Source organism: Haliaeetus albicilla, chromosome 23 (genome assembly GCF_947461875.1).
Source record: "Haliaeetus albicilla chromosome 23, bHalAlb1.1, whole genome shotgun sequence".
In the NCBI taxonomy this organism is placed as follows: domain Eukaryota; kingdom Metazoa; phylum Chordata; class Aves; order Accipitriformes; family Accipitridae; genus Haliaeetus; species Haliaeetus albicilla.
In genome coordinates, this window is record NC_091505.1 from 12,557,555 (window position 1) to 12,581,524 (window position 23,970).

A 23,970-nucleotide genomic window follows, 5' to 3' on the forward strand; every position below is an offset into this window, starting at 1 on the left:
GTTTCATTTTAATCACAGTGGGTGGCATGGGAATGGGAAGTGCAATTAAAGAAATTCCAGCTTCTCATCCGAATCTTGCCAAGCTGTCATGGAGGAGCAATCTTAGGGAGTTAATTGTATGCAGTGAAAAGGTTTGTCTTCTAGCCCTTTCAAAGAAAATTTGTTTTTGTCTCGTCAAACACCCCATGAGCTTAAAGGACAAATAAACAAGAGCACCTGCCCGAAGTGCTAAGTATTCTCTTCCAGTTATCCTGTGTGCTTCTGTCCTTACCTCTTCTCTTCCCCCACCTGCTTTCTTCTGCTGGCACAAAGTTGCTTCAAGCCCAACATCGCGGTGTGCATTTAAGCATTTAGCAGTAAGGTTTGACATGCAAACAAGACTTTGGACAAGTGTGGCTTTGCTTTGCAAGCAGCCCAGGCATTTTCTAGAGCTCATGGTAACTGGGCTACATCCTTGTTTGCATCAGAAGGTGCTTACACAAAACTTTTCACCCAGGCCATGTCCTGTCCCGAGAGTGGTGAAAAATTAATCTAAAAGGAGGTGGCTCCTTCCCCATGGTGCTTTGCATAATACTTCATTGAAGTGTTCAGTATCTTCCCCTTTAATTAATTCTGCCCCGTCTGCATATAGCATCCTGTGTCCACACCTCTGCCTTTTCAGGAATAACCTCATCAGGGACAGTGCAGGCAGACTGTGCTTCTATAAACCAGAGTCTGGCTGACGTCATGTCTCGACTCAAGGACTTTCCTTGATCCTTTGGGTAATGACTGTTAATCAGATGCTAAAACACACACTCTAGGTCATGTGCCCCTGGGGCTCACAGTGAGAGACTCCATGTGCCAGGCTACATTCCCATGAAATGAGGAACAGGCACCAAGGCAATCAGTAGCCATCTTGGGGTTGCATGTGAGCTGATAACATCACTGATGGGCAGGAAGCAGTGGTACAAGGGAACGGCTCAGAAGAATGTGTTTGGGGGGGGGAAGAAAGAGTCTGGGATGGTTGGCTGTCATGAGTATAAAAGCCTGCCTTTTAGATGTCCCTGCTTGCACATGCATGGGAGCAGGCAGGTAGAGATCTCAGAAGCCAGCACTTGGTTTTGAAAGCCCTGTCCAGTTCCCGAATGCAGAGACTCCAAGGGTGAGCAAGCCTTGACTGGGGAGTTTGCAATCGACAGAGCAGCATGTACAGCATGTCTTGTTTGAAGGCTCCTGGCACGAGCACAGGACATGGTGATGGTTTTTTAACAGCGAGTTTGTATTATAAAAAGAATGCTGTCTCAACTGAGATTCCCTGGGCAGAGGCAAAAGACATTCAGACAAGGACAGCACTGCCTGTGTTGCTGCAGAAGTGAAACAGATGGGAAGTTCAGTGTGTCACCTTGAAAACACAGATCATCAGAGCTCTGCTCCTTTTGTCCTTGTGAGGTCCCCTAGTCACTCCAGCATCATGTCCAAAAAGCTCTCTAGGGTCTGATTTGGAGAGAGGAGGACCTTGGAAACATAATGAAACTTACATTCTCATTCTTTTGCTCTTTGTGTTGGGGAGACAAAACTCACCCAGAGCAGGGACACGGAGCCATCCACAAGCAAGGTGTTTCACACTACTAATGGTAGAACTGAGAGAAGCCTGACACTGCCCAACTGGTCGCTGAAGTGGTCAGTGTCAAGCATTAACATATGCTGTTAGTACATGTCCTCTCTGCTTGCTGCCTTTGGAGAGTGCTTGCACATGTCATGCTAGAAGCACGTTCTTGCCTGCAAGCTGTGGGGACAAGAAGTTGTGCATCAGATTTGAAGATTTTTCTAAAATAAGGTTATTTTATTTAGTTTATTTATTTAGTCTGGAGAGTGTCTCCAGACTTTTTGCTATTATTGAGTGTGTTCCCTGGGATGTGGAGCCAGCTGCTGGGAGCAGCCCAGGGTTTGTCACAGATGTTTGCAGGCTGGGAGGGATGCATGGGATGTTGTGGAGAAGAAAATGCTCACCTGTGAAGGAAGGGCTGCAGGGGTGTGGAGTTGCTAAGTGCAGTTCTGCCTGAAGGGTGGATGCTTGGGCTGACCCCTGTTTTGCAGAAGAGGGAGACTGGAGGCTTCCTGGCTTGCCTCGAGCTGCACAGAGCGACCTACCAGCCCTCGAAAGAAATATACCCCATTCCTGCGTCTCCTCCAAAATCTCCTCCTGAGATTTTCCTGAATTGTAGCACCCCAAAGCATTTGCCTGTAATGCTTGCTTTGCTTAGCTCTGTGATTGACAGCATGGACCCATCAGATTCACATCAGCCCACCTGAAATGCTGGCCATGCTTCCCAGGAAAGTAACCTGCTTTACTGTACTGCAGCAAGGGATTTGCTTGGAGGTGCAGAGGGAAGAGGGCTCTATGAATAAAAACAAATATCAGAACAATAAAAGCTAGAATGAGACTGGCTAGGATATTAATCTCTCAGCCCCACTGTTATTTAGGAATTTTCCAAACTATCTCTCCAGCAGAGGAAAATGGAGGAACCTGTTTCTAGGTGTCTGTCTCCTCTATTTGGAGGTTTTCTTGTTGCTGTTGAATACAAGTGAAGTTGCAAAAGCCACCTTTAAATCCTTAATTTTATCCTAATTAAGGAAGACATCTAAGACATCTTCATCTCATGGCTTTGCTTCTGTCTGGCATTTGTCAGACAGCTGAGCTCTTAAAGAACACAGGGAAAGAAGCTCATAGATGGATACAGAGGAACCATGTAGTACCAACTCCTCTGTATCCCACAAATTGCACCCTTGAGAGGGGTCAGCTGAACTGCACACACAAACTTGCTTTCAGCCATTTGAAAAGGATCTTCTGGCAATGCACAGCTGTGTTTATTTGGTGTATAAGGTAACCTGAAAATACAAACTGCTAATTTCAACTTGTGTCATGCTAACCCTGTGAGTTTAAGCTGTTAGTCTGAAATTGAGTAGCCCTAACTCATATCTGCTCTGAACTCAGGGTGGAACTTAGTCTAGAGTTCTGGGGCCAAATCTAACTGGAAATATGGCCTGATTCCCCATGTGTATGCACATACACACAGAGGTGAGAGAGGAGGCACAGGGAGGAGCTACCTGGGGCCAGGCTGGATGTCCTTGCTGTATGAGGAAGGACATCAGGATGGGAAGTGGGGAGGTGCTCCCGGGCCATGAAGGTTAGGGCAGAGCGGCTGGGGCTGGGATGACCCAAGGAGCAGGGCTTAGGGTAGCACACAAAGAGAACAGTGGCCAGCTCCCAACTCTCTTGTGCTGGGGACAGGCCGATTTCTGAACCTGCCTATTTTCTTTTGGATTGAAAATTTTGAGGTTTTCTTTCAAATGACTTTTCACATGGAAATTCCATAGCTTTTCACTTAAACTGTGTTTTTAAAAATGAAAGGGTTTGAGAGTGCAGTAACAGCTTTTTGTTGTTTTATTTCTTTCTTCCAAGATGAAATATTCTTGTCAACTCCACATCCCCTTATTTGCTGCAAATGCTCTTTTACAGGACAGGTTTTCTTCCATTAAGTGTTTTCAGATTTTACCATTTTCTGGAATTGGGTTTCCACCAGCATCTGTGCTGCCCACATGAGGAAAACAAGGACTGATCAGTGATGTGCAGCAGTGCCAGGTGATGACGGTGACCAAGGGCCAGCAGGGACATGCTGAAAGGCTGAGTTGGACATGAGCCCACACAGCTAGCAGTGGCAATGCTGCAGGGCATTCCTCAGCATTGGATAAACTCACATGATAGTATTTAGGGTAGGCAGTCTTCAGTGTTTGCCTTACGGGTAGTTTGATTTTTTATTTTATGACTGAAGTTTGATGTAATATTGCATGCATGCCAACATGTGTGTGCTACCCCACGTGTGATCCAAATGGTGCAACCTAACTGTTAGAGTGATTCTTCTTATTCCACTAGCTCCTTCTGTTGAAAACTCAAAAAAAGCCCATGCTTTTACAGAGAAGTTAACAACCTCCATGTGCCGCATAGCAGATGGTACAGTAATGTTGGAGGCGTATTTTACAATAAGCTTTTTCCACATGGGGAAATTGAGGTATTGAGAAGTCTCTTTGTGATGCCCGAGAATGAATCAGGGACAGAGAGAAACTACAGGGGTGCAGGAGTTCAAGAAACAGCACTGGTGTAAGTTTTAGGGGCTGAGTGCACCCTGCCAAACTTCAGCTATTCAGCCTTGATCAACCTGGACTCTTCTAAGGTCAGCAAGTGTGCGAGGCATTTCCAGAAGACAACTTGGACTGCTTCATATTGGGATCTTCCTCCAGAAATACCTACCCCTCTCCAGTGACTGTAAAGAACCCATGGTGAAAACACCTCCTATTTTAATCACCTTGGTCAGGTGCCTACAGCTAAGTGGGATCTGATTAATGCTCAGAGAAAGGCCTGAGCACTATCCCACAACTGACTGGTGTGGACGTGCAGTCCTGCAAGGTTCCTCAGCATCAATGCAAACCACACCTGATGGGAAGAGGTGATAAAGTCTTCAGGAACTGTTGTGGTTTAACCCCAGCTGGCAACTAAGGACCACACAGCTGCTCGCTCACTCCCCTGCAGCGGGATGGGGGAGAGAATTGGAAGGGTAAAAGTGCTCCCAAAGGACAGAGCATTTTTTTTATAAAACTTGCCTCAGATAATTCTGAATGAAAATACATTTGTAAATGCCAACATTTCCCAATGGGTTCCCCACCTAGAGGCAAGGGAGCCAGCTCAGCCACTAAGTTCTTCCTCATGAATAGCTGTGCTAATAATAGCTGCTGAAATTAGATCAAACCACAGGACAGTGACAATAACAACTCAGATTTTTCAGAAGAGCTGAATGACTTGTGCAGTAGACCTTCTGCAAAGGCTGGCTATGAATGGCACAAGAGGAGCTCTTTAATTCTGATCCCTTCTGAAAATCTGGGCTTGACAATACTAAACCCCTGGGATAGCTGACCCTCCACTCTCCTGACACGTTAGCATTGGTTATCCCAGACCTGAATGCTGAACTTTACAGCAGGACATCTAATCTGAGCAGCCAGCCCAGAAGCAAGATCTCACAAGTGACTCCAGTTAGGACATAGAAACTGATAGTGGCATCATTCATTGCAGTTTTGGTTGCTTTGCCCTACACCAGAGATATTGCTTAGGAGGAGCAATGTAAGCTCATACTGGCTCAAACAGGGTTTGCAGGGTGGGGGAGAATATGTCAAATGTTGTGTTATTTTCACCCAACAGCTGGCAAGGAAAAGAAAATGGCCCCAAGCAGAATAAAGCCAGCCCTCCCCGTATATGTAATTTTCTTGGGCTGCCATTACCCCATCTTGTCCCTACTGTGCCATTGCTTCTTTGCCCGGCTGTGGGCTCTATTTCACTGTTTCACAACCTGATCTGTGTCTTCATCACCATATACCCTATGTCCAAGCAGTACCCAGTCCGATCCAGAGCATTCAGATGCTGGAATGGGCTCTCTCCACCTCCTGTTTTCAGGCAGTGGCCATGCTTGTGTGGTTGGTTTTGAGGGCTGCTGCTATCCTAGCTCTGTGTCTCCTCTTGTCTGTTTTGAATGAACCGTAGAGGCAATGCCATCACTTTGAACATGCTGCATCTGTCCCCATTTAGAGATATTTTAGGACCTCATCCCCATCACCTTTGCTCATCCCTGTGTCTAACCAGGGTGAAGGATCAGCCCAGATAGTGACTCGACTGCCTGATGGCAAATGCTCTTTTCTCATGATCTCATTCCTATGCAAGGGACGTTTTCGGTACCAATCACTCATCACTAGTTAGCTGACAGTGGAGCAAGGGTGAAGAAAATGAAGCAGGGAGTCGTGTGTTGCCCTGTTCTGCCTGCCCCCAGCAGGACATGCTGTCCAAGGGAGCGTGCTAAGAGCACCGCATCTATTTTAATGGTATGGTTTGAAGAAGTCAGCTCTGAACCAGCAGCGAGGGCAGTGGAGGGAGGATGTGCTGCAGTCATAAAAATTCCATCGAGATAAATCAATAGAGGGAGGAGGAGAATGAGAGGAAGAAATGGCAAAGTCAGACGCTGTTCATCTCTGCCCACAGGAGAGAGGGAGATGATGCCTCTGTGGTCATGGGGGTTTAACAGGAGTGAAAGGGAGCAAAGTCCAAGTCAGAGAGGAGCTGTCAGGAGCAGGTGACAGCCTTTAGTATGGGCTGGTGGAACTGGATTTGGGGGTCTGGTTCAGAGCGCCACTAAGTGCCAGACATGGTTCTGCATGGCACTAATTAGCACCTTCTCAGGCAGGCTGAAAAAGAGGGTAAGGAGCAAACTGTCTTGCAGCAGCAAGCAGGAGAACGGTGGGCTAAAGATCTGGACTACTGCCAGTCCAGTCCAGACAGGAGCTGCCCCCCAGAAACGCTAGCTATGGGTGAGCTAGGACACCCTCTCTCTCATCACAACCAAAGGTCCTCATTATGGTGGAAACTCTGTTTTCTGTCTGCAAAAGGCTCAAGATTTTGAACTGGTTACACCAACAGCTGGGTCCATAGCACCCCCTGCCCCAGCTTCCTTTTCTAATCTTCAGCAAAGGGTATCTGCCCAGAAACCCACAGTGCCCCCATTTTTCATATAAACCATTTATAGTATACGTCCTGAAGTAAGGGATGGATTCTCACTAGGTTTATGCACAACACTGCTATTGCTATATGTACAAATTAGGTGTATGGAGCACTGCTGGGCTGTGTCCTAATAAATAACAGAAACTGCTGTCTGCTTGCCTTCTCTGGTAAGTTGGTAAGCAGCTTTCCTTGACTGTGTTTGAAAGGTGTAGTTGAACTTAGGACTGGATTCAACCAATGTCCGCACTATTCCTTCATGCCTGTGCTTAAAAGGAGTGTTTGGCTTGAGTTGTCCATCAAGAGGAAGCCCAAGCCCTAGTTTGTATGGTTTTGGCTTTCCAGGCATGGGTCAGGCCAAACATGCTACGGCTCAACCCACCAGTCAACACACAGTCTTTGCTCTTCCTAAGTGTTCCATGGATGTCCTGACCCCGAGCTGAAGATGAGCCTGGAAAGGTGTCAGTGGTCACTGACACCTGCTCCCAGACTTAAAAAGCAAATGTTCTGGCTGTGACTCCAAAACAGTGGCCTGCAGACCAGAGGACAGGACTCTGCTTTGCCTGAATCCCTCTTGGAAAGACATGTTCTTCCTTCTCTTTCACAGGAATACACCATTGATATCTTCTTTGCTCAGACGTGGTATGACCGGCGTCTTCGTTTCAACAGCACCTTGAAGGCCCTCACGCTGAACACCAACATGGTGAGCCGCATCTGGATCCCAGATACCTTTTTCAGGAACTCCAAGCGGGCTGATTCCCACTGGATAACCACTCCTAATCAGCTCCTCCGCATCTGGAATGATGGAAAAGTGCTCTACACACTCAGGTACATGCAGCAGGCACTGTAGCTGGCTGTTGAGGTGAGGGAAAAAGGAGCTGGTCAAAGCAGAGGAGGTTTCCAGGTGCCCTGGGACAGAGTAGTGGAGACATCTCCCAGGGCTGATGGGAGTGCATATGCAGTACTGGTTGCAGAATGGGCTTCCTCTTCCCAGGATGAAGGCTTCCAAAAAAATCAAACTGTTTTTCCATATCATACCTAGAAAAAAGTCAAAACTACAAATGGTTTCCTAAACCAAAATCCTTTAAAAGTTGGTTAGTCCAGCTATTTAATTCTGATATTAAACATTTGGCTTTTGTTCCCATAAATTCTCAGTCCCATAAATGAATCTGAAAAGCTTACTAAACAAAAAAGCTTTTTGAATGTGAAAATTAAATGTTTTTCTCACTTTGAAAATATCCAAACATATGTTTTATTTTGCTGCTGTTTTGAAACGTTCCTGCAAACAGACTGATCTTCAACAAATTAGTGTTTCTCTCTCAAGGAAGCGAGAATCTCTCTGTCACATTGTGGTATTGGAATCAAACCACCTTCACCAACACAATATCTCAGTCTCTCTCTCTCTCTCTCTCCCTCTCTCTCAGGCTGACGATTGAGGCTGAATGTCTGCTCCAGCTGCAGAATTTCCCAATGGACACTCACTCCTGCCCTTTGGTTTTTTCCAGTTGTGAGTATATATATTTTTTAATAGTTTTAGAAGGCAAGTAGAGAAACCTCAGTAGAATAAATCTCTTCTGGGAAGACCATCCTCCCTTTTAGCTACATTTTTCACCTAATCTCTGTGACTGTCTTCCTGGGCCATTACCTGTCATGCCCTGAAGCATCCTCCCAGTTCTGGGCTAGAAGAGGTCTTCTGGGACAGATTCACAGCACCTCTGAGTTTCTCCTTAATTTGGGTGGATGGTTGGAGGTGATTATTTCACTGACCTTCTGGTCACTCTAGACAGAGTATATCCCTTCAGCTGGCAGACAAATGGCACCTGTCCTGCCTTGCATCTTCCCCCTTCTCCTGCTCTCTGAGGGGACAGCTTGGCTTTCCAGACCTCAGCCCAGAGACAGGCCCACTTTCTGCACCCAAGGTGATGGCAAAGGAGGGGTACTCAGACCTCCCCTCTCAGTCCCCACGTGTCCATTCTCATCAGCAGAGAGGGCTGCTGATGTTGGCACATCTCCACTGGTAATTTTGCAGGGAGCCTTTCTACACCAAGAGATTCCTGTCCTCATGCGTTGGTTGGAAATCTGATTCAGTCATCTTAGCTCGGGTTTGCCTCTCCTGCTTCCCCTGCCACTGAAGAGATGCAGCACACGTGGCTCTGAGATGCTTCAGAAGGAGACAGCATGCTGAGGAGATACCTTCCCCTCATCTCCCACCATCCCTCATTCTTTGCTAATTAACGGTACATGCCATACATGCTTGATAATTAGAAACACACTTTTCATTTGCTGCCAAGCTCTTGCTCCTTTCCTCCTCTGAGGAACTCTATCGTAGGTGTTGAGGTCCCTGCTTCACAGTAGGCTTCTTTCTTTGTCAAGAAAGCCAGAGCCAGGAGAAGCCATGCTCCAGCCTGCAGGAGCCAGATCTCCTTCTCCATGGAGAATGCACCCTTTCTTTTCCATACTCAGGATCAGCTCCCAGGGCGAGAGGTACAGAGATAGTCAGAGCAGCCACAACCAGGCTACCTCCCATGTTCACAGCTTTTTATTCCTGGTGTAGTCATGCCTGGGAAGGGGAGGTAGTCATGAGGAGTAGTGAGGGCCCCGTGCTGCCCCAGGGAGCTAAAACCCTTAAAGATTTCAGGCTGGGAGAGTCCTCTTACACCAATCCAAGCCTCTTTCCCACCAGTGCAGTCCTTAGAAAAACTCTGTTTCTAGCATTGGATTTCCCATCCCTAGGATTTGAAGTGGCCCACAAGGGGAGATGCTGTCCCTACCCCCATTGCATGTGGGGATGCCTAAGGGAACCTAAACAAAAGGCATGAGAAATACCTGCCTGAAAGCTTCATGTTTACAAAACAGCTAGAGTGAGATGCCAGTGCTTTTGCAGTCAGGGTGGTGAATGAGGTGGAGGCACATGATGTACCATTTCATTGATGTCCTTGACCCTTTTCCCAGATGGCTACCCACGTGAGGAGATTGTCTATCGCTGGAGGCGCTACTCCATTGAGGTCTCCGACCAGCGCACCTGGAGGCTGTACCAGTTTGACTTCACAGGGCTGAGGAACACCTCAGAAGTTCTCAGGACTGGGGCAGGTGAGGCAAAGGGAGACAGCCCACAGACACGTCAGTGTGTTGGAGACCTTGCAGGAGGCAAAGGAGTCATCAGACAGCTCCACAGTGGTGGGGAAGGAAAGTCACAACAGCACAGTTAGAGAAATGTAAGAATGAAGGGATGGACCTTTGCTAGAGGGAGCAGAAGTGATGGAGATTAAGAGTGAGGGGAAGATGAAGCAGGGGTAGGCCAGAACCACTGACAGCTGTGAACTGTGGGGTGACAATGCTGATGTGAATGAAGCTATCCCTAACTAAAGGATCAAGAGGGAGAGGAGATGGAGCTCAGATCCCCTCTTGCTGCAGTATGTGCATACTATGTCATTCCTGGATGATGCTTACAATTAGAACAGGGGTGGGGAAATCAGAACTTGCAGATCTCAATCTTTCCTTCTGTAAAGTTGTGTGGGGCTGACAAACACCTGAATTATGCTTTAAGAGACAGGAACAAGGCTGCATGTGTGAAGAAACTAAGGAATGGAGGCTCTTCAGCTCCTCCTCCTCATAATAGCTCACATCCTCTTTCCTTCCCACAGACAACTGAGGAAAGCCTCTTTGGATTCCTGCAGGTGGGGTGAGCTCATATTTTTAAGCCCTCTGAAGCAGCAAGTTCACATATTGCTTCTCCCACTCTGCAGAAAGCTGCTGTTGCCAACACCAGCAGCCAGCCTCTAACTGGGGTAGAAAGGCAGGACAAACCGGGACAAGAATTGGTGCAGTGGAAGTGTCCTGAATGCACTAGTGGCTGTCTGACATTTGTAATTCTCTTTTTTGGTAATTGCTTGGAAGCTCCATCTTAACCCTAGAGCTGTCAGGTGGCTTTCTTCCAATACTCACTAGGATCCACTAAAAAAGCGGAAGAACCTCAGCTGTAAGTTGCCAAATGAGCAATTAGGATGTACAGCACCACATTCCTTTTCCAGGGCCAGAACCAGAGTCTCAATGAAAGTGATTGAAGGACACTTCCTTTGTCACAGTTCAGGTAGTTAGTTAGCAAGCCAGGCCGTGTAGCCTGTTACAGCTAAATAGCTTCTATAGAAAAGAAACCCTTGCAGCAATCAGCTGAAGATGAAAACTCTATAGTTTCTTCTCTGAAACTTTGCCAGACAGTGTGCTTTTCAGTGTGCTTGGACACACAGCAGGGCCAATACAAATGCAGCCTGGTGGCCACATAGCCAGCCAGGCAGGTAGCAGCTGGGCAACCACAAAGTCAGCTCTTAAATTAGTCACAAAGACATTAAGTCAGACAGCTACAGCACCAGCCAGGTAGCCACAGAGTCCACTAGCCACAAAACCAGCAAGCCAGCTACAATGCCAGTGAGCCACCAAACCTACTCAGCCAGCCACACAGCTGTCCATAAAGCTAACAATCTGGGCAGCCACAAAGCCAGCCACAAAGCCAGCCACAAAACCAGCCAGCCAGGCACTTAAAACAACAAGAAAACCTCATCAGAAACACTCCAAATTCCGAAACTTTGCTGATTTTTGTGTTTCGGGAAGCCACATGTTATGATTCCAATGTCTCCGTTGCTTTTTCCTAGGGGAGTACATGGTGATGACAGTTTCTTTTGACCTAAGCAGACGTATGGGTTATTTTGCCATTCAGACCTACATTCCCTGCATCCTGACTGTTGTTCTTTCCTGGGTTTCCTTCTGGATCAAGAGAGACTCTACGCCAGCCAGGACATCTCTGGGTAAGAGACAGGTTGTTGCACGTCTGATGCTTGTCAAACTCTGCAAGGCTAGCAGACTGGCAGTGTTGGAGTACAAAATCTCCTAAAGCACTTTGCCATCTTTTGGCATTATTCAGTTTACTGGAGGATAGTCCACTCCTCCATCTTTCTGTTTGTAACACTATCCTCAAGCTCAACCAAATCTCCAGCTGTGCTGGCTTGGACTACTGGATTATTTCAGGATAGCACAACACTCTCATATCTTGATCTGAGACCTGAACACAGCCTTTTCCAAGTTGACAATGTGGTATTCTCATGTGCTGAAAGGGAAAAGGGTGAGCTGTGGCATTGCAATGCTGGCCAAAGGGCTCCTGTCACAAGCATGTATTCTGCATTTCCTCATGACTTTTCAAGGGCTTAGTGTAGGACCAATGACAAGAAGGTTGTAGGGTAACAAGCAAAGTTGCTCGGCTGTATCCATAGAGTCCCAAGCTCTGGCAGGACATGGAAGCCCTGTAGGTACAGCCTTTCTCTGTCAGTCACACCACAGTGGGAGTCCAGGACATGGCAACAGCTCTGCCTATTGTTTAGATTTTCTCAGCAACCTGCAGTGGCTCTTTGAGGCAGGAAAAAGCTTATGTTGATTGAATCCTGCTCTGATAGGCGCTAGACAGGTCTTTACAAATCTTTAATACACTTTAGCTGTATCTGCATTTTGCAGCAAGCTCTGCTTCCTGGCGCTGTCCTTCCCATCAGCCTTGCTGACTTTCCCTTTAATTGGAGGTAGCATTCCCAGCCCTCCCTGCAGGCCTCTGTGTGGAGGAAGAGAAGAGGCAAGGGGCCATCAGCATCAGGCAGGGCTAGTCAGAGCCCATACATTCTGACCATCTCTCCCCACCTCCCTATCAAAATCAATTTCTTTGGTGCCCATGGAAAGAGCAGGAGGAAGAATGGGGTGTCATTTCCAATGGAGGTGAGGGTACGCCATAGTCTGTGGCTGGGAAAGGAATGAACAGCAAGAGGCAAAATGTTCTGCAAGGCTGACACCACTATGGTGGCTGTCTCAAAAAACAAAGGCAAGTTTCCCCAGGAGGGGGGCTCCTCTCTGTGGTAAGGGACCTCAGCACATCAAGAGCAATGTATTCTCTCCACAGTCCCTGTTGTACTTAATACAAATGATTCCCAGTGCATTTTAAGCCTGCCAACCTACATTAGGGAGATGTAAACCAGACCAGTTCCATTGGCATTTCAAATATATAGGAAGTCATATCACATCTGCTAAAGCAAAGACAGCAGGAAAATATGAAAATCTCTTGCCATGCTCCCACCCAGAGCCATTGGGGTGACCCCAGGAAAGGGTGGCAGGTGGATTTAGATGAATTCTAGAGAAGGAAGAACAGGTGGATTTCCATCTTCTCCACATCCTAAAAAGCAGTCAATGAGATCATGATACCAACTCTTGCAGCTGATCCTTTGTCGGCTCCTGATACTTCATCTCTGGAAACAGGTCTGTGAGCATTACTGCTGCTGCAAAAACAATTCCAAGCCCCATTCAAGTCAAAAGAGATTCCTTATCATCTCCTACCCACTTGCCCTCTACGCCAAGAAATGGATAGATTGTGAAGAGCTGTCTCTGAAGAACAGCCATAAGCAGGTTGAAAGCTTACGGGTAAGAATTAGAGAGCAAGGCAACAAAGGGAATCTTGTGGTTGGTGTTTACTACAGGCAGCCCAATCAAGGGGAGCCTATTGACGCAGCCTTCTTACTCCAGCTACAGGAGGCATCGCGCTCGCAGGCTCTCGTCCTGCTGGGGGACTTCAGCCACACCAACATCTGCTGGAAAAGTAGCACGGTGAGCTGCAGGCAATCCAGGAGATTCCTGGAGTGCATTGAGGATAACTCAATGTAATATACAAGCCAGGTAATATACAATCCTACCAGAGGGGACGTGATACTGGACCTGATGGTCACCAATGCAAGTCAGCTAATTGGTGACATCAAGACTGAAGGCAGCCTGGCTGCAGTGATCATGCACTGGTGGAGTTCACAGTCCTTAGGGATATGGGTCAGGCAAAGAGTAAAGTCAGGAACTTAAATTTTAGGAAAGCAAACTTCCAGCTGTTCAAGAAGTTAGCCAATAGGACCCCCTGGGAAACTGCCCTCAGGGACAAGGGAGCAGAACAGAGCTGGCAGATCTTTAAGGATGCTTTCCACAGAGTGCAAGAGCTCTCGATCCCCAGGTGTAAGAAATCAGGAAAGGAAGGCAAGAGACTGACATGGATGAGTCAAGACCTGCTGGTCAAACTAAAGGGCAAGAAGGAAATGTACAGGCAATGGAAGCAGGGACAGGTATCCTGGGAGGAGTATAGGGACGCTGCCTGGTTGTGTAGGGATGGCGTCAGGAAGGCCAAGGCGCAGCTCAAGCTGAACTTGGCAAGGGATGCAAAGAATAATAAGAAGGGCTTCTACAGGTATGTCAGCCAGAAAAAGGTCAAAGAAAGTGTACCGCCCTGATGAACACAACTGGCAAACTGGTAACAATGGATGAGGAGAAGGCTGAGGTACTCAACAACTTTTTTGCCTCAGTCTTCACTGGCAACCTCTCTTCCCACACCTCTTCAGTGGATGGACTGCAAGACAGGGACTGGGGGAGCAAAGTCCCTCTCACTGTAAGAGAATATCAGGTTTGTGACCACCTGAGGAAGCTGAATATACATAAGTCTATGGGACCTGACAAGATGCATCCCAGAGTCCTGAGGGAATTGGCTGATGTAGTTGCCAAGCCACTCTCCATGATATTTGAAAAGTCATGGCAGTCAGGTGAAGACCTCGGTGACTGGAAAAAGGGAAACATTGCCCCCATTTTTAAAAAGGGTAGAAAGGAGGGCCCTGAGAACTACCAACCTGCCAGCCACATCTCTGTGCCTGGGAAGATCATGGAACAGATCCTCCTAGAAGCCATGTTAAGGCACATGGAGGACAGGGAGTTGATTTGACACAGCTAACATGCCTTCACCAAGGGCAAGTCTTGCCTGACCAGCCTAGTGGCCTTCTATGATGGAGTGACTACACCAGTGGACAAGGGAAGAGCTATAGATGTCATCTATCTGGACTTCTGTAAGGCCTTCGACACAGCCCCCCACAACATCCTTCTCTCTAAATTGGAGAGAGATGGATTTGATGGGTGGACTGTTCAGTGGATAAGGAATTGGCTGGGTGGTCGCATCCAGAGAGTAGTGGTCAACAGCTCAATGTCTGGATGGATATCAGTAATGAGTGGTGTCCCTCAGGAGTCCATATTGGGACCCGTACTGTTTAGTATCTTCATCAATGACATAGACAGTGGGATTGAGCGCACCCTCAGCAAATTTGCAGATGACACCAAGCTGAGTGGTGCAGCTGACAAGCCTGAGGGACAGGATGCCATCCAGAGGGACCTGGACAAGCTTGAGAAGTGAGTCCATGTGAACATCATGAGGTTCAACAAGGCCAAATGCATGGCCCTGCACCTGGGGCAGGGCAACCCCCAGTATCAGTACAGGCTGAGGGAGGAAGGGATTGAGAGCAGCCTTGTGGAGAAGGACTTGGGAGTACTGGTGGATGAAAAGCTGGACATGAGCTGGCAATGTGTGCTCACAGCCCAGAAGGCCAACCATATCCTGGGCTGCATAAAAAGAAATGTGGCCAGCAGGTCGAGGGAGGTGATTCTGCCGCTCTACTCCACTCTGGTGAGACCCCACCTGGAGTACTGCATCCAGGTCTGGAGTCCTCGGTACAAGAAAGACATGGACCTGCTTGAGTGAGTCCAGAGGAGGGCCACAAAAACAATCAGAGGGATGGAACACCTCTCCTATGAGGACAGGCTGAGAGAGTTGGTGGTGTTCAGCCTGAAGAAGAGAAGGCTCTGGGGAGACCTTATTGCAGCCTTTCAATACTTAAAGGGGGCTTATAAGAAAGATGGGGACAGACTTTTTAATAGGGCCTATAGCAATAAGACAAGGAGTTATGGTTTTAAACTAAAAGAGGGTAGATTCAGACTAGATATAAAGAAGAAATTTTTTACAATGAGGGTGGTAAAACACTGGAACAGGTTGCTCAGAGAGGTGGTAGATGCCCCATCCCTGGAAACATTCAAAGTCAGGTTGGACGGGGCTCTGAGCAACCTGATCTAGTTGAAGATGTCCCTGCTCATTGCAGGTGGGTTGGACTAGATGACCTTTAAAGGTCCCTTCCAACCCAAACTATTCTATGATTCTATGATGAGCTTTGCATTGGGCTGAATTAATCCTGGGAGCAAATGCTCAAAGACAAAGGCAGAAGAAGAACAGAGGCCTTTGCCTTCCAGCTCTGGTTCACATCAGACAGAAGTAGCAGTCCTGTGTCATCTAAGACATTGCCATGTTTATTGCTGACTCAGCCAGACATCACTGACTGAATCCCAACTCACCCATTGCCTGCCCAAAGCCATCCATCCAGTGTTATTGCCTCTTAGCATGTCCTTCCTTTGGATCCTCTTGCCATCATCCAAGCAGTTGTTCCTGTGTACAGCCTTAAGCAGAGTCCGAGTTCCCCACTCCTTTTACCAGTTCACATTGATGGCCTGTGTGACACCTGGGTTTTGAACAGCTCTTTTTCCATAGAGCATTGTCAGAGGGCACCTCAAGACCGGTGTCTCTCTGAGCAGAGCAAAAATGGGACCAGACAACCAGAGGAATTTCTCTCCCACATGAGAGGGGAAATGTGGATTTTCTTGGGTGTAGATGCATGCAGAAGATACAAGTGCTCCTCTTCATTACTTAAACCAGCTCTTTTCTCTCTTAGGTATCACAACTGTGCTAACAATGACCACCCTGAGTACGATCTCCCGCAAGCACCTTCCCCGTGTTTCCTATATCACAGCCATGGACCTCTTTGTCTCTGTGTGCTTCATCTTCGTCTTTGCAGCTCTCATGGAGTACGCTACACTCAACTACCTGGTGGGAAACAAGAAACCACTTGAGCAAAACAACAGGAAAGCTAGACTGGTAGGTCAAAGGAGCCAGCAGAGGTGGATGCTGTTAGAACCTCAAGCTAGTTAGAAATATCTCTCCTGAGCCTGCATTGGAAACTGCTGATGTGGTTTACTGCCTGACCCATACTGTGTTCACAACATCCTCAAACCTCTCTGTGTGCTGGGTCTGAGCACCTGAAAGGTGAGACACAACCAGAAAAAGCAGATGAGGCTCCCCTAAAACTAGGAGGTCCCTGTCAGAGCCAGGCACCCTGTGCTCTCTTCAGAATTGCTGGAGAGCTTATCAGTACAGTTTAGGATGACTCACATGACCAAATGTAAATGTCCACTTTAAGACAGGGTGATCCATACCCAGGTTCTTCCACCTGTACGGGTTTGATCTCTGGATTACAGAGGTATCTTATGTCACAGAGATGCAGAAACCCACTTTCTTTTGTGGTCTGTCCATCAGAAGACCTCCTGAGTGTGCGGATAGTGAACCCAGAGTGGTCATCATCCTCTTGAGATCTGCCCAAGCTCATGGCAGGTACTTCTGACATTGGCTGAAACAGGCCTCTGAATTGGGACAGAACTGAAACCAAAAAAGACAGATCTCTTCTGTTCCAGCCTCATTTCCCAGCACAGGTGGAGAGAGCTCTTCCATGAGGCTGATGATATGCCTCTGCTCCTGGGCCAAGAGGTTATGGGTCACACACAGCCTTTCTCCAGCTTTTCTCCAGTAACTGACAGCAACCAGAAGACACATCTGGACTGTATGCTGTGTCTTCAGAGACAGCTTAGGTCAGGGGAATGAGGGAAGAGGCTAGCACAGCTGAAACCAAACAGGTCCTGTTTCTGCACTATTAGTGGCAGAGATAGGGAATCAGAGCAAATCTTTGCTGACTAAGGCTATGCCCTAGGCTGCCAGGGAGGAAACTCACAGTCATGCAGGAAGCTGCCAGTCCCTACAGTATGACAAGGTGGTAATTTACAACCAGGTGCAGAGATGGGGAATGATCAGTCATCCCTCTCCATTGAACTGCACCTATGCTATGATCTATTGCCAGTTGGATGGGTTTGGGTGTCTAGAACATGTTTTCTTGCCTTTTCCTTCCCTTTAATCCACTTTCCCCTCCTCATTATAGCCACCTGCTGGTGCACAGGTGATGCCATCCTTTACCACCATCAACATCAACAACATCATGCACTGGCCCCCAGAGATAGAGGAGGATGAGGATGAAGACCCTGGCTCCCCCTGTCTGGAAGGAAAGGAATGCGAGAGGTTCTTCTGCTGCATTGAAGACTGTCAGACAGGAATGTGGCGGGAGGGGAGGGTCCGCATTCACATCTCCCGCCTGGACTCCTACTCTCGAGTTTTCTTCCCCACTGCCTTCCTGCTCTTCAACATTGTCTACTGGATTGCCTATCTCTATCTCTAGCTGTTCTTTGTCCTCAGCTGGAAAGGACTGGAGACCAGCAAGATGGGCTTCTCAAGGAGCATAGAGAACAGCATCTCTTCAGTTGTAGTCGATTGTCGGCCTGAACAATTCAACCTGGTGATTCCCTCTTCCTGCTCTCTCATCTCTTCTGAGAAGAACCAGACAGCTTTCTTTTTAGCCTTCTAAAGTATCTTTTTAGAGAATTTACCCTTCCCAGACAACCTCCTCTCCAGCACCACCAGCATTTTACTCCTTGTAAGATTGTCCAAAAACATCCTATTCCCATTTCAAACATTAGGGATTTTGTCAAAAACAAAAACCTTAATGGGTTTCATTTTTCCATCAAATCCTACTCCAAAATTCCATGGAAAGTGATGGCAAATGGAGTTTTCTGCACAGTTATTAAGACTGCAAATAAAATAAAGGAGATCTTACAACTTCTGCACCATTTCCACCAGAACAGACTTTGTGGAGTGCTAGAGGCTTGGAAAGGTCCAAAGGAAAGAAGTGTGAAAGAGGGCAGCAGTACAGCTTTTCCACAGTAGCTGGGCTTGGCTAAAATGTTTTGAACCTGCCCAGAAAGCTGACAGTGGCACTGACAAGGATGGAGTAGCTGCAAGCCTCCACCAGCTCCCCATAGAATATCTGTGGAGCCTTCCTCATGGATCACTCCACTTGTACCAAGTGGCACCCAAGGCATCCACCCACTGAGGCATTGCTGATTCTCATCAGATGGTGGTAAAAAGCACTTCACAAGTTTGAAGGGCCCATCTGCCTTACTGGAGCAGACTCTTCAGGGCTCACAGTGACATTCTGCTTTGTGATCAGGACTTTGAGCAGGCTACGCAGCTTATGCTGGGCATAGCCAAAAGAGAGACAAAGTCCTTATGCTACAAAGACCAGAAGCAGTCTCATAGGCCTGTTGTGAGGTAGCTTTCATTGGCCTGTCTCACATGAACTGGGCCCTATTGTACCATGCATCATAGCAGGGCAGTGCTCTCCTTCACAACAACACTTGTTGAAACCATCAGATCTGTGCTTGGTAGTAGGTGCTAACCTGAGAAAGGGGTACTAGAAAAGGGAACATGATCAGCCACCAGTGCTGCACCTACCAGTGGTGGGGAGAGAGCATTCCTGCAGCTCAGATGTGTTTCCTTACTTCTTTTTTTTCATAATTACATAAAAAAACAGACTTCACTAAAGTGAAGTGCTCCTCCTAGTTGCCACCAATACTTGGCCCTTTTCTTCCCAAAATCAGGAAATGGAGCAAGTTGTCCTTTGTAGATTTCAGGAAGGTCAGACATAGTGAGATGGTTCCTTATGGTCCATCTTGAAGGGATAGAGAAATGCATAATGCAGTCTCGACTGGGAAGAAACTGCGTAATGTAGAAGAGGAAACTCAGGCCCAAGGTCCATAATGTGTAAATCAGCTGCCCCCCCCATTTATACCAACTGCTGATGTGGCCCACAGCATGATTGTGAAAAGCAATGTACCATTAATAGTTACTTACTCTGTAAATTACAAACAAAAAAATTTCTTTTTAAAAACAGCATGTTTTAGAAACAATTAGTACTTAAAAGGCTTGTCACAAGAAGAAAGGTGGCATGGCTGCAGAGAAAAAGTTAGGAACGGCTGGCTCACAGGACAGCTAACGGGCAGGAGGTTTTACATATTCTTAGAGAGCAATTTGATCTGGTTTAAAGATGGATTTTGACACTGTTAAATCTGATCTGAATAATGAAGTGTCATGTTTAATTCATTCAGCCTTACCTTGGTTTCAGAGGAACAGCTAGAGCGCCTAATTAAGTATACAATAGTACAACACTCAGCTAAGTATAACCTAATGGGGTCAGACCAGCATAGCTCTGGAAGGGGAAATTGTGCCTGTCTAACCTGTTACAGTTCTTCTTTTAAAATACCAAGTAAGAGCTAAAGGTTACCCAGAAGCATAATTTGCTTTGCTACTCCGACAGCTTTTGAAAGGATGGAAAGAAATTATGGCGGGTGGTTCTAACTGAGGAAATTGATTTAGCAAAAGAATTATTAAGGAGGTTCTAATTAGAGGAAATTAACTGAGGAGAGGGGAAAAAAGAATTGTTAAGGAGGCTCTAATTAGAGGAAATTAATGTTTTAGAGAGAAAGACACAGAGAGGGAGAAGTCTAAGAAAAGAATCAAAACAACTTCCAGACAAGGAGAGCTGCTGGGTGACAGTGCCGACTCCCAGCCAAGCAGGTTGATGTTCTGCTCCTGATAGCAAAGCGCTATTAGATGTAGCAAGAGAAAAACCTCCTATGACTCAACCGTACACCGACAGGGAGCTGGATTAAACAGGGTCCTGTGATCTCTGTGGGGAGCCAAAAGGAAAGAGCATCCTAGATTAAAACTGGCTCATGCGACAGACTCTGAATGAAGCATGTCTTCACATGTCAGAAGGCAGTTGCTAGTATGTGCGTGGGAGAGGACACCCGGGTGGCAAAGCAGGGCCCATGCCAAATATGCTCATTAACAGTGCGGTGGCATAAAAGGTGTGCAGGCAATGTAGGCTGCAGTGAACACAGGCAGCTAAATGTGGAAGGGGAGCATCTGAGAAAGGGATTGTGGAAGGGAAAATTTAACATCCATGTGCAAAGGAGTCCAAACATCTGCAATTCACTGTAGCTGTGAAGCACTTGGGAGCCTTGATGGACACAGATGATCATCATGGGCACCGGAGTACAGACTTCAGCCCTGAGAGCAGCAGGTTGTTGAAATTAGACCTTTTACAGATCAGCCAGGAGAGAAGCAGGGTGTACAAGAGCCCTAAGAGGATGACAGGGACTTGGGCAAAGTAGAATTGAAAGCTTATAAGATTTCACCAAAAAAAGATAAAGCCAACACACACCTAGGTAATTTAACCAGTGATGGAGGATTTGACAGAGGAAAATAGCCTAGCGTGGGCTGGAGCACAAGGAAGCTGATTACTAAGGCTGGGGAAGGAGGAGGGAGGGGGCTTTTTGGCTTAGGGAAATCTGTGCCCATCATAAATAGCTCAATAAATAAAGGCATGCACAAATTCAATCATGTTTTTAAGTTTCTACAGTATCTATCTCAAAAAAGGAAAGCTAAGAAAAGCCAGAAAGAAAAATCTGCCATTTTTTGGAATTACTTTGCAAAGCTCCAGTTTCCTGAAAAAAGGTTTCCCTGCTATATCAGCAGGGAATCCAGGGCACAGAGACATCCAGTAGCCATGTCTGGCCCTGCTCAGCAAGACAGTGGGAGCCAAGGCCCACTGGTCCCCTCCTAGACTGGCATAAACCACCTGCCTTTCCCTGCATGCTGTAGTTTCTGCCATCACGCTGGGATGGCTTATGGCACCGCAGTGTCTTTCAGCCTGGCACAGCTGTTGCCTTTTCACCAGCGTCTGACTAGCTCACTCCAGGGAACACAGCCTGAGAACATGGGGCTGAGCCATGCTGTGCTGGGCAGGAGAGATGGAGGCACCTGGGCAACTGCAAGACACCTGGGTGGCTGTGCTGCCTCCTCCCCTCAAGTAGGTTTCGACTTTCTTCCCCAGCCGGAAACTTGGTGGAGGAGCCACGTATTGCCACCGTCACAGGCTGAGTTGGTGCTGGACTTCCCTCACCTCCTCCCTACCCTTCCCAGGGATGAGCAAGTCACATTCCCAGCCCCGGTGCCTACAGAGGACCTCTGTCAGACAGCTACTACATGACAAGTTTCCTTGCTGGTGGCCCGAGAGTGCTTGATGCTGGCTATCATGGCTGATCCTGTAGCAGAACACCACACATCCCAAGTTAGTGAACTTTGCTGTGAATGTGGTCAGTTCCACCTCCTGCTGGACAATCATCTCTTCCAGGATGAAGTGGACAATGAACTTATCTGCCATATCGGCCTGTAGGCTCTTCTCCAACCTATGGACACCCCCTGTGGACATATGCACTGTTTCAAATGCCTTGAAAACTTCATGCAGGAGTATAACTTTTGTCCTGTGGATCGGAAAAAGCTCTCTTTCCAGCAGTGCCACAAGTCCAGCCTTCTAGTAAGAAACCTGTTGGATAAGCTGATTGTCTTCTGTCCTTTCAAGGCAGTGTCAGCAGACAATGCAGCGGTGAGAACTAGAAGCTCATCTGTAGGACAGGTGTCCTGGTTTCAAGAAATACAAATCTGAACTACAGTGGAAAAAGAATCCAATTTCCAAAGGGAAGGAACATCCCCCTACGAAGGTGGAGACAAACACACACAAGGATCCAGAAGTACCAAATGGAATATCATCACTTTGTGGCAAGCTCTGCAGCTGCTGTGGTATCACTAGGGACTGCAGAGCCTGGACTGCTTAATCCAGCTTTTGAGGAGACTGACGAAGACCTTCCTCAGAGAGTTAAGTTAGTCTTATGGCTGAAAAGAACAAAATTGAAATTCACCAAGAAGACCTGAAGGAAGAGTTGAGGATGAGGATAGCCGGGGAGTAATGACACCTCACTAGGAAACATTGTTCAGGAAGTCTTGCAGGATTCTGTCATTGCTGCAGATGGAAGACTAGCACCTGGGGACCATATTCTTGAGGTGAATGGTGTCAACATCAGCAGTGTGACTCACTGCCAAGCTGTCTCCTTTCTGCACCACCCAGGGCTCAGTATTAGGGCCAGTTCTATTTAATATCTTTATCAACAATCTGGATGGGGGATCAAGTGCACCCTCAGTAAGTTTGCAGACAACACCAAGTTGGGCAGGAGTGTTGAGCTGCTGGAGGGTAGGAAGGCTCTACAGAGGGATCTGGACAGGCTGGATCGATGGGTGAGGCCAAACGTATGAGGTTCAACAAGGCTAAGTGCAAAGTCCTGCACTTGGGTCACAACAACCCCATGCAGTGCTACAGGCTGGGGAAGAGTGGCTGGAAAGCTGCCTGGTGGAAAAGGACCTGGGGTGTTGGTCAACAGCCGGCTGAATATGAGGCACCAGTGTGCCCAGGTGGCCAAGAAGCCATACAAGCCATACAAGCCTGGCTTGTATCAGAAATAGTGTGGCCAGCAGGAGTAGGGAAGTGATTGTCCCCCTGTACTTGGCACTGATGAGACCACACCTCAAATACTGTGTTCAGTTTTGGGCCCCTCACTACAAGACATTGAGGTGCTGGAGCGTGTCCAAAGAAGAGCAACGAAGCTGGTGAAGGGTCTAGAGAAAAAAAGTCCTATGAGGAGCGGCTGAGGGAACTGGGGTTGTTTAGCCTGGAGAAAAGGAGGCTCAGGGGAGACCTTATCACTCTCTACAACTACCTGAAAGGAGGTTGTAGTGAGGTGCGTACTGGTCTCTTCTCCCAAGTAACAAGTGATAGGACAAGAGGAAACAGCCTCAAGTTGCACCAGGGGAGGTTTAGATTGGACATTAGGAAGAATTTCTTCACTGAAAGCGTTATCAAGCACTGGAACAGGGAAGTGGTTGAGTCACCATCCCTGGAGGTATTTAAAAGACATGTAGACAAGGCACTTACTTAGGGACATGGTTTAGTGGTGGATTTGGCAGTGTCAGGTTTACAGTTGGACTCGATGATATTAAGGGTCTTTTCCAACCTAAATGATTTTATGATTCTAATATCTAGCTAATGATGGGGACTGGAAACGGTGATCTCAGCACTTAAGTTTTATGGCTTTTGTTTGGAAGGTAAAAGTCAGGAAAAAGGTTGATTTCTCATTTCTCTGTCTCCAATTCCTATCCTTCCCCTCCAAATTATGCTGTGTAAGGGACCATTTTTAGACTGTATGCTCTTCAGGGCAGGCACTCTCTTATTGTGTGTTTGTACAGCGACTAGCACACTAGGGCTTGTTCCTTAACTGAGATTTCTGGATGCTACTTATTATAAATAATAAACAACAATATGGACTACCTGTCTTCAACACCACTGTCTATCTACATCTTGTAAGAAGGCTAAAAATTGTCCCCTGTTCCCCCACTGATGGGGTTATTGGAGCTGGTTAATATTTTTATTTCTCCAGAGAAAAATATTTTGTTGGAAAGTGGGGAAAAATGTTGGTCTGATATTTTTGGGGTGGGTGGGTGATTTTTCTTTTTTTTTTTTTTTTAAAGAAAGAAGTTGCTTTAAATCAACACTGCTCAGAAGCATGTTTAAATGGTCTCTACCATTTAAAATCATTGTTTCTAATGCAAGAGAAACCCTTGCTTGGTCCTTTCA

The 23,970-nt window shown here is 47.1% G+C and overlaps 1 protein-coding gene across 1 annotated transcript in view; it reads left to right on the plus strand.

Moving 5' to 3' along the window:
* Positions 1-23,674, plus strand: part of LOC104312117 (gamma-aminobutyric acid receptor subunit gamma-4) — a 44,150-nt gene extending 20,476 nt beyond the window's left edge. Inside the window, exons 4-9 of the mRNA XM_069811208.1 lie at positions 7,182-7,402; positions 7,999-8,081; positions 9,527-9,664; positions 11,224-11,376; positions 16,177-16,379; positions 17,491-23,674. Of these exons, the coding sequence (XP_069667309.1) occupies positions 7,182-7,402; positions 7,999-8,081; positions 9,527-9,664; positions 11,224-11,376; positions 16,177-16,379; positions 17,491-17,784 (1,092 nt within the window). The 3' untranslated portion in view covers positions 17,785-23,674. The remainder of the gene's footprint in view (positions 1-7,181; positions 7,403-7,998; positions 8,082-9,526; positions 9,665-11,223; positions 11,377-16,176; positions 16,380-17,490) is intronic.
* The last annotated feature ends 296 nt before the right edge of the window (positions 23,675-23,970 follow it).